Here is a 14,686-nt window from a genome sequence, read left to right on the forward strand (position 1 = left end):
ACCTCTATTCTATTTTCTGTCTCTATGCTCCTCTTTCTTGCAAAATTGTTTTTGAAAAGGTAATACACAAACATTATAAAAAAATTCAAACAATACAAAAGGGCAAATACAATGTTAAATACTTCTTCTCCTATGCTTGACTCCCAGGGAACCAGGTAATCAGTTTCTTAGGTATCTTTACTGAAGAGTCTGTGTGCATACAAGCACACATGGACAGACATATACCTTCCCTCCTTTTTTACATAGTAGTAGCAAACCATACACAGCTTGCTCTTTTCACTTAATATCTGCGATATATAAATATATATTATACATATATATATATAATTCTTATACATACACTTCTGTTATGCTAGGACCATTTTATTTCTGACTCAATTTTTTAAATTAATTTTTATTGTGGCAAAAAGCATATAACATAAAATTCACCCTCCTAACAATTTCTAAGTGTACAATACCATATTGTCACCCACATGCACATTGTCGTGCAACAGATTCCCCAGAGCCCCTCACCCCAGTCCTGCATGACTGAAACTCTACATCCACAAAACAACTCCTTCCCTCCCCTTCCCCCCAGCCCCTAGCGTGCACCATTCTGCTTTCTGTTTCTATGAGTTTGACTACTTTTGGTACCTCCTATAAGTGGCATCATACAATATTTGTCCTTCTGTGACTGGCTTATTTCACTTAGCATATTTATCCTCAAGGTTCATCCATGTCATAGCATATGATAGGATTTCCCTCTTTCCTAAGGCAGAATGTATATGCCATATTCAGTGCATATACGCTGAATGTATATGCCACATTTTCTTTATCCATTCATCTCTCCGTGGATATTTAGGTTGCTTTTAATTCTTGTTATTGTGAATAATGCTGCAATGAACATGGGGGTGCAAATATCTCTTTGAGAGTCTGCTTTCAATTCTTTCATATATATTTCCAGAAGTGGGATCGCTGTATCATATGGTAGTTCTATTTTTAATTTTTTGAGGAACCTCCTTACTGTTTTCCATAGCAGTTGCACCATTTTACATTCCCACCAACTGTGTACAGTGTTCCAATTTCTCCACATCCTCACCAACACTTACTATTTTGTTTTTTGGTTTTTTGTTTTTTAATACTGGTCAGACTAACAGGTGTGAGATGATATCTTATTGTGGTTTTAGTTTGCATTTCCCTGATGAATAGTGATGTTGAGCATCTTTTCATATGCTTGTTAGCCATTTGTATATCTTCTTTGGAGAAATGTCTATTCAAGTCCTTTGCCCATTTTAAAATTTTATTTATTTATTTGTTTATTTGTTTATTTATTTATTTATAGCGGTATGCGGGCCTCTCACTGTTGTGGCCTCTCCCTTTGCGGAGCACAGGCTCCCGACGCGCAGGCTCAGTGGCCATGGCTCACGGGCCCAGCCGCTCCGCGGCATGTGGGATCTTCCCGAACCGGGGCACGAACTCGTGGCCCCTGCATTGGCAGGCGGACTCTCAACCACTGCACCACCAGGGAAGCCCCTTTGCCCATTTTTTAATCTTGTTATTTATTTTGTTATTGGGTTGTAGGGGCTCTTTACATATTAACCCCTTATCAGATACATGGTTTGCAAATATTTTCTCTCCTTTCTTGACTTTTCACTGTTGATTCTCCTGTTGCACAGAAATTTTTAAGTTCGATGTAGTCCCACTTGTCTATTTCGCCTGTGCTTTTGGTGTGACTCTTTTACTTCTCTTAGGGCCAGACTTTCATCAGGATAGCTTGGTTGTGATTTTTGCCTTCCTTTCCACCTCAGTACTCTCTAGCACATTGTTTTGTTTTGTTTTTAAATAAATTTATTTATTTATTTTTGGCTGCCTTGGGTCTTCGTTGTGGTACGCAGGCTTCTCATTGCCGTGGCTTCTCTTGTTGCCGAGCACAGGCTCGCGGGCTCTAGAGTGCAGGCTCAGTAGTTGTGGCGCACAGACTTAGTTGCTCCGCGGCATGTGAGATCTTCCCGGACCAGGGCTCGAACCCCTTGTCTCCTGCATTGTCAGGCAGATTCTTAACCACTGCACCACCAGGGAAGTCCTAGCACATTGTTTTACAGGGGTGTTGGCTAATTACTATTGGTTCTCTGATGGGATACACCCAGAATTACCTTAATTTTTCTGGAATCATTCCCATGGAAGGTAATGGGAGGCCTGTGTGAGAGGGGGTTGTTTCCTCCCATTTTCTCACTTCTTTCCCTTTCATCTCCCCTTTTTCTCCCCTTCCAGAATCTCCTCTGGGGCCTCCTCCTTCCCTCTCCCACCCTCCTCGTGAGTGGGGCAGTGGTCTCTGAGACAATGACAGGTCAGCCCAAGGGCTGACTCCAGACCAATGAGCGCTTCTGGGTTCCAGATGGACCAATTAGCTTATTAGGGACATTGAATACCTGTATGGCTGGCATCTGTCCCATTGTCCTCTTATTAACGACCCTCTTGTCCATCAAGGATTTGAATGTGTAAATGAAGCCGTATTCTCTCTCCCATTTTTTTTTGTTTTGTTTTTAAATTTTGGTGGCTTTAATCCATCCCCACAACTTCTGCCCAAGGCCAATAAAACACAGCCATTCTCCCTTTGTAAAAAGAAAGAGGGGTTGGGTTTCCTTCAATTGTCTGCCCTTTTCTGTCTCCTCCACTATTTTTGTTTTACTCTGTAGTTAACTTTGCATAGAGCAGCTTCGCCCGAGGACCTGTGCGGTGGACCTAGGCACTCTTTTCTCACTGCCGGTTGCAACCGCCTTTTCGTTGTTCTAATCTGGGGGTTTGTGGGACCAGGGGCTTGGCGGCTGGGAGAAGAGTTTGGCCAGAGCCTTCCTTCTGCATTTCACACACATTCTGCTCTCGCTCTCTCTCTCTTACTTACACACACACACACACACACACACACACACACACTCTCACACACACCCGTTCGGGCCCCTCTCCGTGTGTCTTCCTTCAAGATGACAGGGCGCTGGAGAAAAGGCTGCTGGAATCAGCTGGTAGGTACAGTAGTAGCCCGAACCCCACCCACCCGCTGCCTTTGCTCGCTCAGGTTTCTCCGGTCACTCCTGCCAGGGGAGAAAACATGTAAACGCGCCTCCAGAGGAGGGGCAGGGGGAGCTGGGAGCGGCGGGGGCGGCAGAAGGTGAGCCGGGGAAGGTGGCCGAGCACCGTGCTGCCGGGCCCTTCCCAGAGCTCCCTCGGGGCGGCAGTCCCAGCCCGGTTCGCCCCCACCCCATCCCCCTTTTCGTCAGGATTGCCTTTTTTTCCCCTCCTTCTGCGGCGGCGGAAATGACAGTGTGGTGCTGCCGCGGTGTCATGGTGCTGCCCCTGGACTAAGGAGCGAAAACTCTAAGTTTGGCTCGGGAGACCCAGCCGCGGTAGCTTGGCGGCCGCCGTGCTGTCCCCGGCGGGGCGCGCGGGCGGGCGGATCCCGGCTGCTGCGCGGCGGCGGCGGCGAAGGCGGGCGGCGGCCTAGAGCGGCGACGGCAACGGCGGCAGCGGCGGCGGCGGCGGCCGGGGAGCTCGCGCCGGAGCCCGAGCCAGTTCGCGCAGGAGGCAGGCGAGCACCCGGCGCCCTCGGGCGCGCCGAGGACATGGCCGGCAGCCGGGAATGCTCTGGGTAAAACGCGCCCCCTCGCCGCGGCCCTGGGGGCCGAGCGCCACCGCAGGCGCAGGGCTCGGCCCCGGCTCGGGCCGCGTCTCAGGTGCGGCTGGGGCCCGGCGCGGGCAGAAGGCTGCTCCGGGGCTCGGCGGGGCGTGATGACGGGGCCCGCGAGGCTCGAGGTGGCGGCGGCGACGGAGGGCGCCCCGGCCCGGCCCTGGCTTCCCGTTGCGCCGCTGGGGCCCGGGCACCCGTCGCTGCCCTCCTGGGACGGAGTTTGCACTCCGCGATGCGGGGCGGGGGCGGGTCCACGGCCTCCCGCGCAGCCCGGTGGGGCCGGGTGCGGCCCCTCGAGCGGCTCTCCTGGAGCCTGGGTGCTAGTCTGGGAAAGGGCACCGCCGCCTTCCCACGCTCCCGCGGCCGGCAGCCTCCTCGGCCCGGGCGGCGCCCCTCGGCCGCCCGGCGGTGGCTGCTGCGGCAGCCGGTTGCTGCGGACAGCCTGCCCGCAGGAAGGCCCGGCGAAACTTAATCCCTTTGCTGCCGGGGGAGCGATCCTCGAGTCTCCGTCTGGGTGGTTCCTTATTTCTGGCCTAGCTGTGAAAGCAGCTCAGTGGGGGAGAGGGAAAACTTATAGGTGCCCAGGACAGGCTGCGACTGAACCCGGGAGAGGTGGGGTTTTTCCATTCCTGGCTCGTAAGAATTAAGTAAATAACGGCGGAGTAGATTTACAGAAACATTTTCGGTGATAAGGATTAGGTTACTTAGCATTTCGTATGCAGCGCATTTCTTGGAGGTGTTTCTTCTCGGAGCAGGAAATTGGGATCCTGGGGTCCTTAGGTTCTTCACTTTCTCTCTTCCACACTCCCCTACCCGCCTTCACGCTCACTCACCTTCTTCCTACGTGGTCGTCACACATCTACCTGCCCACCCGAATCTCTCACCAACCACCCGTCCCCTGGACTCCTCCCCATCAATCTGTGCACTCCCAGCCTCCCAGCCATGCAGCCTCTGGCTTGTGAACCACTTTGCCTTTTTGAGGGTTTCTGAGTGTGAGGAGGGTGGATGGTGATGGTTGTTTGTGAAGAGGAGCCCTTATAAAGGAATATATTAGAGGCTATGTAAATAGACAAGTACTACTGTGTGTGAGTTGATTCTTCAGATTCTCAAATTGGGCCAAGAGGTCTGCCTTTAACCCCATTCTGTTCCCTCCCAGTACTCTAATCAGTTCTCTGGCAATGTTCCAAAAGAAGGGAACTGCTGAATAGGGAGACTCCCTCCATACTCTACCCGGGCTGGTTACCCCTAACCCTCACATGCCCCTTTTCACTTCTCTCCACTGATCACTGCCCTGGGAGCGGGGGGGAAGAGTCTTTGCTATTTTTCTATATTCCTGCCCAATCAATTAACTTAATGCAGATATATAATGTAAATTAGATTTCTCCTGATTGTTCCTCACAACTTGCTTTATGTGCTTGAAATACAAGTCTAGGAGCCAAGAAGATCAGAGAGTTCATTCCCAAATCTGATGTTGCATTGGCTTTGTGGCCTTAGGACATTCCTGTAACCTTTCACTTGTATGAAAGGCATCATATTGTGTACTGGCTATTGTGAGTCTTGGCATGGCCCTTTGAAGATGAAAGGGTTCTATAAACTCTCAGCACTATACTTTTCGAAGAAAGTTCTTCATTTACCTTTTATTGGGGTAATAGATTGGGTGTAAGTAGCAACCCTAGTTTACTGGGAACCCCCACTTGCCATTATTAATCCCCTTGGGAGCCAAATATATCACTCTACTTTGGTCCTAAGTCTGTTTCTTTTTTTTTTACTCTCGTGCACATGCAACTGAATGAAAACATACATAAAAGTAGGCATACAGAGTAATTGGCGATTATTTTACACTAAGGCTTGAATCATATCTAATGTACTCCAACCTAACAATCTGAGTCAGACTCATTTGAAAACATAACCTCACTAATTTTTAGCCCATATGGGGTCAGGTAGTTAATTTCTACTGAAAAGTGGCATAAATAATTTTAGTCATGGCTACCTGAGCATGATTAGCATCTAGCAGTGGTGAGTCAATAATATTTATTAAAAGCACCTACAGCGTGCAGAATCCTCTGTTGACTGGTCTAAGGCCGCAGCCTTGGCCTTGTATCTTGGCCTCCTGCTTGTTTAAGGCCTACCTCCTTACTTGCAGCTCCGGGATTAGGCCAGGGAGGGGCTGTGCAGGGCTGGGGTAGAGGCTATAGGGACATGAAGGAGCAATTGTTTCCCTCCCATTCACTTTCGTGACTACTAGACTCCTCATCTAGCATGCTGTACCTTGCAAGGCCACCCCCCGGGGAAGTACTGCCGCAAATCAGAATGACTTGCTTGCTTCATGAACATATCATCTGAACAGTGCAAACTGATTTAGGTGAAATTGGTTTAGTTAATCCCTCCTCTAAGTGCAGGGCAACTTGCTCAAACTTGTATATCCTAAAGCAGTGCCAGTGGAGTCTCATAATAGCGTCCAAAAATTGCTGTGGGTAGTGAGCCTGTCCATTCCCTCATCCCTCCTCCCATGAAATCTGCTGACACCATGACAGTTGAGAAGGAAACTGCAGAAGGAGTATGTCTTTGCTACTTGGTGAAGAGGAGAGAATGTCCTCCCTTGACTCTGTCCCTTAGTACTCAGGTTCTCTCTTTCCCAACAGGGACAGACAGCCCTAAAAAGGAGGTGAAGACAGGGCGGAGGCACAGAACGTGTCTCAAATGGCTGTTCTCAGAGGTACCAGCTTGGCCTTGTGTGTGTGTGTCATTCAGTCTCTATGGGTCTTGGTAAGTCCCTAGCTGTTAGGCCATGGTCCTCTGCTGCTAGTGGAGGCCAGGGGGTGTTCCATTTCCAGTTAGCATTAAGTTTGTGGTCTTCTCTTCTGTGCAAAAGGGGAACATGTGGTACTGTGTTTGTGAAGCACCTCCTTACTTAGGCTGAGTGCCTTGACTTAGAGCATTGCATCACCAAGATATGACATGTAACATGTTGATACCGGATATACGACAGTTCAGGAGAGTTCACAGTTGTTCACTTTTTGATGAATGAAATTTGGGTACCAAGGTGGTGTTGTGCTAATGTCTGTATTTCAGGTCTCTCAACAAACATTGTGTTCATCACTGAGCAGTGTGAAAAATAGACTAGAAAAGTGTTTCTCAACCAGTGTGTTGGATCATGCTAACATGTGAGAAGACCAGATGAGTGGTGTTGAGACAAGAAGTTCCAACTCCAATGATCCCCTCTGTACGGGCTGCTAGCCCTCTTTTTATTTCCCTTCTCTTCCAAGGATCAATATATGTTTCTATCTCCATTTTCATGAATTAAAACTCTGCTAAGAGTCTTCTGTGGGCACTGGAGGTTTGTGGCTCTTTCTACAGTTTCTCTTTTTCCATCTTCCCCTTCTCCATGATCACAGCCAGACATATTCTTTTTGACAGTCTCCCAGCTCCTGCATTGCCCTTAGAAATCCTGTAAGCTGCTAAGACTACTAGATGGTTAAAGTATGGGTGGTGGAGGGATTTTGAGTAATGTGCCAACATCCACTACTCCCTTCTCTGTGTTGGGTTCAACTGAATACATAATAAGGGTGTTGGTTCTGCCTAAGTGGGTTAGCAAAGTATCCTTAGGAAGACTTGTTCTACTTGGGTTCTTTTCTCCCTGCAGAGCTCTGACTGCCTGACCTTGGGCTTTGTCTCAGACTCTTTCCTGCAGGTCAGACTCCTCTAGTTGATGAACAGCATCCCCAGTCTCTGAATCTTCCTCTTACAGAGACCAGAAGATCTGATAACAAATTCATTATATAACCTAAAATCCTCCTGAAACAGAAAATCCCGGTATTTACAGTTTTCCCAGTTAGGGGTATAATGTATGGGCATGGTAGACAGTGCTAATGCAGGACAGTGACATGTCTGAATGTATACAGCCCAGAGATAGAAAAATGGTTTACGGTCCAGAATCCTCCATCGCTTTGTCTATAGCCCTTTGTTCAGTGTTGCTAAGATCCATGTGGTTCCCAGGGGAGTAGAAGCTTGATTTCAAATAGGCTTCTGTTCTCTGTCCCTTGTCTCTGACCTGAACTTGGGGTCCTCTCAGCCTAACACTCAACAGCATGCCCTACATACATATATTGCCAGTTTTATTCTGTAGAAGTAGAGATGACTGCCCATTTTGGGGGGGGGCACTGAACATTAAAAAATTTACAAATATTTTATTGGGTAACAGATTGGGAAAAGCAGTCCTAGAATAGATGGAAAGCTGTGCTGGTAGCAGTAGGTAAATTAAGTTTGTTCTCCAATCTGGAAACTGCTAGTGTAATTGGCATTAAGATAAAGGTGTTATGAATTATACTTAATGATTTGTGACAATTATCATGTGTTACCTTGGTAAATCTATTTCTTGGTTACTTAGATTAATCTATTGTGTTTGTAGCAGATCTAGGACTTTTAGTTCTGCTATTGTGATATTCCTTTTAATGTTTATGATGACTGTATTGTATAAAATAGCCAATGGCTGGATTTAGGAGCTAATTATTAAAAAAAAAAGATCATTAAGGAACTTCCCTGGTTGAGACTTCGCCTTCCAATGCAGGGGGTATGGGTTGGATCCCTGGTGGGGGAGCTGGGATCCCACATGCCTTGGGGCCAAAAGGCCAAGACATGGAACAGAAGCAGCATTGCAACAAATTCAATAAAGACTTTAAAAATGGTTCACATCAAAACCATCTTTAAAAAAAAGTATAGGTCTCAAGTCATTAAAAAAATCATTAAATCCATGTACTGTAAAATATTAAGTAGGCTTTAATAACCTATTAGACAGGAACTGGCTCTGGTGCTGTCAGTCTGTAATCAACCTCCAGTCCTGAGCTCACCCTGTGTGTGATAAAAGCTTAAGAAAAAAGAAGAGAGACAGTTCTTCCCTTTGCGGGGGACTCCAGTCTAACAGGGGAGACATATGAGCATAATAAATACCACAAGAAGACTCATGGCCCTCCGGAAAACTTGTGGGGGAGTGTAATTGTCCTCCGTTATGTCAACCATGCATTTGGGGTGAATTTCCAAACATGTGCTATTTCCTTAATAACTTGCTCTGTATCTGTCATCTGTGAATGTGTGTTGAGAATATCTGTATTTTTAAAGCAAGTTAATAATTTTATTTTATTCTCATCTGATCCTCACAAGAGCCTGTGAGATGGGTAGGGCAGGTATTTTTCATTTGACAGATGAGGAGGCTGTGGCCCAAACAGTTTAAATGTCTTACCTGGGATCACTCAGCTAATTCAGTTTAGAGCTAGGACGACAACCAGGCTCTGTTGTGAGGATCAAATGAGATAGTGGCTTTGGAACCATTTGAAAAGTGTAAAACTGGTACACAAATGTAAGGTGACTGTTATTATTAATTATGCTTACTGACCGCCTAGCCTCTTTTTTCTGGGTTTCTATTTTCAGTCTATCTTTTTAGGGTGAGAATTCTATGCGTTGGTTGCCTTTTATGTTCCCAAATGATCATTTCTGAAATTAAAGAGATCTTTTCCTACTAATAGTATTCTAGGATTTGGTTGTCTTCCTTTTCTTCCAAAAGGTGTTGTCATTAGTTTGTACTCCCATGGGACTCTCCTCACCTTTAGTTGTTCCCTGGAACACCCATTATATCTTCTTTGAAGTACAACAGGCAAAACCAGCCACTGTCCTTGGGCACCTTGGCTTAGCCAAGGGTAAGTAATGCATTTTGTTTATTTCCAGTTCCTTTCATGATGATGCCCATTCTTGTCAGCCTTTCTTTTCTTTTTCTTTTTCTTTTTCTTTTTCTTTTTTGGTATGCGGGCCTCTCACTGTTGTGGCCTTTCCCGTTGCGGAGCACAGGCTCCGGACGCACAGGCTCAGCGGCCATGGCTCAGGGGCCCAGCCGCTCCGCGGCACGTGGGATCTTCCCGGACCAGGGCACAAACCCGTGTCCCCTGCATCGGCAGGCGGATTCTCAACCACTGCGCCACCAGGGAAGCCCTGTCAGCCTTTCTAGTCACACTAATAAATAAGACTTGTGTCTTGAGGAGCTGGTTTTCAGTAATCCAAGGTGTCTTTCCTATGTGGTAACAGATAGCAAGAGCTCTGTAATAATAGGATGTCAGAGCTGGAACACATGTTAAAGAGATTGTCTGGTGATTCTAGTCCAACTTGAATGACATTTTACAGTTAAGGGAACATCAGACTAAGCCAGGACTCATTTGCTCATCCTCCAAGGCAGAGAGGCAGTTTCTGGTGTTTTTAGGAAGAGCTCATGGGACATTACTGTTAATATCCTGAAGAATGTAAATTCTACAAGCCAGCTGAATCCTCATTGTACAGCCCAGGGGTCAGGTTGGGTTTTATACTCATGGTCTTTCTGTGAAGAAAGGGAGACTGTGGCTCCTCAGGGAGGTAATGAGAGCCCAGACCCGTGTTCCGTGGATCTGGAAGATGAACACTAGATGGAATATAAGCTGTTGAAATAAGTAGGCATTTAATTATGTTCAAATAACACTTGAAATAATAGCATTCTGCCAAGTGCAGATCATGACTTCTCTCTCTGATCAGAGTTAACCGAATTTTGGATTTGAAGGGCAATGCTGAAATCAATCTTTCATTTTGTAAGTGCAGAATGTATTATTTTTATTTTAATCGTCTGCATTGAAAACTCCTCCTTTGTATTTCTATCTACTCACACAGTCTTATGATACCTTCTTAAAGTTTATTCTCATCAACTTTTTTTTCAGGAGTCTCAGCCTGAAGGGGGGTGCAGGGTGATGATAAGCCATACAGAAACAGTTTTATACTAGAACAAGGGCAAATACATAAGCATCCTTATTTGACTACACAGCAGTAACTAAATGATATGGAAGGGAACAAATCAGTGGATGTGGATGTGGGCATTTGTTTCTTAACATGGCATTTGGTCTGCCCGCCTAGGCATTTCATCAGTGCATTTTTATGGCAAACCATTGTGTTTTCTGGCAAAAGCTTCATGATTGCCTGTCATTCAGTGACACTCTACCAGGTTTACATCCTGTCTTTATCCTTAGTGTATTCTCTAATTCTGCATAGATTAATGATTCACAAGCTTTTTGAAGTTGCAGCACTGCCATTGTTTTATTTTTTGTCCTACCACTTCCTCCTGTACTTCCTAAAGGTATTTTGTGATCTAGGAGTCAAATATTTTTTAGGAGTCTTATCATTTTTAAATGAATAAAAAATTGGGAGCTGATAATTTTCTGACACCCATTGATCATTAGAGATGTCCCAGGTATTGCAAAACCTAGACAGGGAATCACTAACCTAGAAGAGCAATTGAAAGGAGTAAGCAATTCAGTAGACTTTAGAAATAGTACATAATTACACAGTTGACAGTATGGAATAGTGGTTAGGTGTTTGTTCACACTCTGGATTGTGGGTTTGAATCTGTTTTAAAAATTAAGGTAAAATCCATATACCATAATATTCACCATTTTAAAGTGTACAGTTCAGTGGTTTTTAGTATATTCACAAAGCTGTGCAATCATCACTGCTAAATCCTAGACATTTTCATCATCGTCAAGAGAAAACCCATACCATTAGCAGCCACTCTCCATTCCCTCTACCCCCATGCCCCCCGACCCAGGCCCTTGACAAACACTAATCTACTTTCTGTTCTTATGGGTTTGCCTATTCTGGGCATTTCCTATAAAGGGAATCATATAATCTGTGACCTTTTGTGACTAGCTTCTTTTACTTAGCATAATGTTTTCAAATATTATCCATGTCGTAGCATGTATCAGTACCTCATTCCTTTTTATTGCTAAATTATATTCTGTTGTATGGACATACCACATTTGTTTATCTGTTCATAAGTTGAGGGACATTTGGATTGTTTCCACCATTTGGTTATTGTGAATAATGCTGCTATGAACATTTGTGTACAAGTTTTTGAGTGAGCATATCTTCAGTTCTTCTGGATCATATGGTAACTCTACATTTAACATTTTGAGGAACTGCCAAACTATTTCCCAAAGCAGCTGCATCATTTTACATTCCCACCAGCAATGTATGAGGGTCCCAATTTCTCTATATCCTGGCTGACATTTGCTATGTTTTTAAATTATGGCCATCCTAGTGTGTGTGAAGTAATATTATAGGTATCCTAGTGAGTGTAAAGTGGTATCTCAATGTGGTTTTGATTTGTATTTCCCTAATGGCCAATGATGTTGAGTACATTTTCATATGCTTACTGATCATTTGCATATCTTCTTTGGAGAAATGTCTATTCAGATCCTTTGCCATTTAAAATATTTTTTTGCCTTTTTATTGTTGAGCTGTAAGAGTTCTGTGTATTTCTAGATACTTGACCTGTATCACATGTATGATCTGCAAATATTTTTCCTATTCTGTGAGTTGTCTTTTCACTTTTTTGATGGTGTCATTTATAGTACAGAAGTTTTAAATTTTGATGAAGTCCAATTTATTTTTTTTCTTCAGTTACTTGTGCATTTGGTGTCATCTAAGAAACCCTTGCTTAACCTAAGTTCATGAAGATTTACACTTACGTTTCCTTCTAAGAGTTTTATAGTTTCTGTGCTTACATTTAGATTGTGGATCCATTTTGAGTAAATTTTTATGTATAGTGTGAGGTAGGGCTGTAACTTCATCCTTTTGCATGTGGGCATCCGGTTATCCCAGAACCACTTGTCAAAAAGATTATTATTTCCCTGTTGAATGGTTTTGGAACCCTTATCAAAAGTCAGTTGACCATAAATATAGGAGTTTATTTTTGGACTCTCAGTTTTATCTGGTTTTGAATCTTAACTTTGCTACTTGCAAACAAGTGTGACCCTGAACACATTACCTTTTTTATTGTTGTAAAATAGTACCTGCCTTTTAGAGGGTTGTTGTGCCTGGCACATGGCAAAAGCACAATAAATTTAAAGGGGAAATGTGCTTAGGTAATCAGGGAGGTAGGGAAAATGGGAGATAGGTTGAAAGGATGCTGAAATATTAGGAGTGACCAGAACAAGGTGGCCTCATAAATGAGAGATGAGATGAACAGATGTTTGGAGAAGTTGCAAAAATACTCAGTTCCCCGAAATTGTAAAATAAAACAGAATAGAAACAGTATAATAGAAAAAGTTACTTACCATAAGGAACAGAGTGTAACCATCTTATATTATTCTCTATACAGCCGAAATCAGTTAAGGTAGTTATTTTAAAGCACTGATGTTTGGCTTTTTTTCTGCCAAGGACTCTTTTGAGAACATTTTGAATGCTATGGACAACCCTCTCCCTGTGAAAGTGTATATATGATATACATACAGCATCCTTTAAACATTTCTAGAAGTTTCAGGAATCCCTGGTTAAAAATCCTATTTTGACCTTATCCAAGGCAATCCTGACCCATAGCATGCTTTCCTAAGCTTAGTTTCATAGTGAGGTTCAAGTGTCTCACGTAGTCAGGAACAACTTTTAGGACTGCAGGAAAATTCGCAGAGCTTTTCCTCTGTACAGAAGAATTAATATGGTGTGATCCTAAGATTTAGAAGAGTTGTGGTACTCTAATTGTTTTTGTAAAGGTTACAACACAGAGGCAGGTCTATCAGCAATGCATCTTGACCAACTATAATTTTGGCAGGAGGCCTTACTCGATTCTCCCAGGTAGCTTCCAACACAGACACTGAGGAATGCAGACCTGCAGTTCTGGAAGAGGCAGTAATAGAAATGCAGAGTAAGGTGGAGATGGGCCTAGAAGAAAGAGGTATGATTCTGAAAGGGACTAGGAGTGAGAGGCAGATTCAGAGAAACTCAGAGGGACACAGAGAGACACAAATAGAAGTGGAAACATGGTGTCTATAAGCCCTCTTGTAAATAGTCAAGATATTTGTCAAGTGAAGGAGGTGAGATGATTGAAATAAAGGTGTGTGGGAAAGAGCACAGGCCTTGGCATTAGACTGCCCCAGTGCTCTGGGTGTGTGTGTTCATTTACTTAATAACACTGAGCCCCAGTTTCCCAACCATAATATGCGTATAGTATTAGTACCTTCCGTACAGCCTTCCTGATAGAATTTAATGAAATATTGTGTGTAAAGTTCTTAACATGGCACTCAGAATACAGGAGGTACTCAATAAATGCTAGGCCCCTTCTTTAACTTCCTCTACTTGAAGGGATCCTTCATTTAACAATTTTTAAATACTCTGTGAGTGTGAGACACTGTACTATGAATAAAAATATGAAATAGTTGATGCCCTCAAGGAGCAAGGAGGGTTAGCTGGAGACACAGATGTGTAAATGAAATAAAACAGAATGTTCTGGAAGCCACCAAGTGGTTGAAGTGATAAACATGTTCAGTGAGAGAACTCCTAGGTTTCTAGGCTTGGATGGTGACATTCAACAGATAGGGAAAATTGGAAGAGGAGCAGGTGTTTTGTTTTGGGGGGCAGGGAAGAATAGCAAGTTCATTTATGGACATGTTGAATTTGACCAATGGAACTACCAAAGGCAATATTCCTGCTTTGAGTGGAAGTTGGAATCTATCATCTCTAAAGTCTCTTCCAATTCTAAGATTCTATGATATATGTACATTTTAATTGTTTTACTTTTTCATCTCTATAGGTGAATGCTGATAGATGTTATAAGCTACAAAATACTAGCCAACAATTTCCAAGCTCTTGTAAATTGTAAAATAAGAACACCACACACCTCACTTTTAAAAAAAGTGGTTATACAAACATCAAACTTATCAAACCAACTGAGAGTGACCATTTTACAAAAAGATTCTTCACTTTTACAGTCCAATTTCCTATAGATTTCCATTAAATAGCTAGTTAGTTAAGTGCACTTAAAAGGTTTGATTTAGAAACAGCTTTTAGGGATACATCTATTGCACTTATGCACAATGTATAATTGTACTCAGTATTTAAGTTTCCTGTGAGAGGGCTATGCAGATATCTCTGACAGATGACAAAACCTGAACAAATACCAGTGGCGGAATCAAACTTTCAAGCCCTGATGAGAGTCTCCGGTGATAGTGAGATGATGACCAAAAGTTA

The 14,686-nt window shown here is 43.8% G+C and overlaps 1 protein-coding gene across 6 annotated transcripts in view; it reads left to right on the plus strand.

The window, feature by feature from the left end:
* Positions 1–1,482: 1,482 nt before the first annotated feature.
* The window catches only part of MID2 (midline 2), a 111,082-nt gene continuing 97,878 nt past the window's right edge, over positions 1,483–14,686 (plus strand). The window contains exon 1 of one of the 6 annotated variants that reach the window (XM_033408845.2): positions 1,483–2,999. Coding sequence is in view for 2 of the 6 variants with exons in the window: in XM_049704356.1 (XP_049560313.1) it covers positions 6,362–6,377 (16 nt within the window). In the remaining 4 variants the exon portion in view is untranslated. Of the gene's footprint in view, positions 3,000–3,482; positions 3,623–6,303; positions 6,378–6,404; positions 6,428–14,686 lie in introns of those variants that run through there. The other 5 variants (XM_033408844.2, XM_033408842.2, XM_033408843.2 and 2 more) reach the window with 5 other exon arrangements.

The sequence above is a fragment of the Orcinus orca genome, chromosome X, assembly GCF_937001465.1.
Source record: "Orcinus orca chromosome X, mOrcOrc1.1, whole genome shotgun sequence".
Lineage (NCBI taxonomy): Eukaryota > Metazoa > Chordata > Mammalia > Artiodactyla > Delphinidae > Orcinus > Orcinus orca.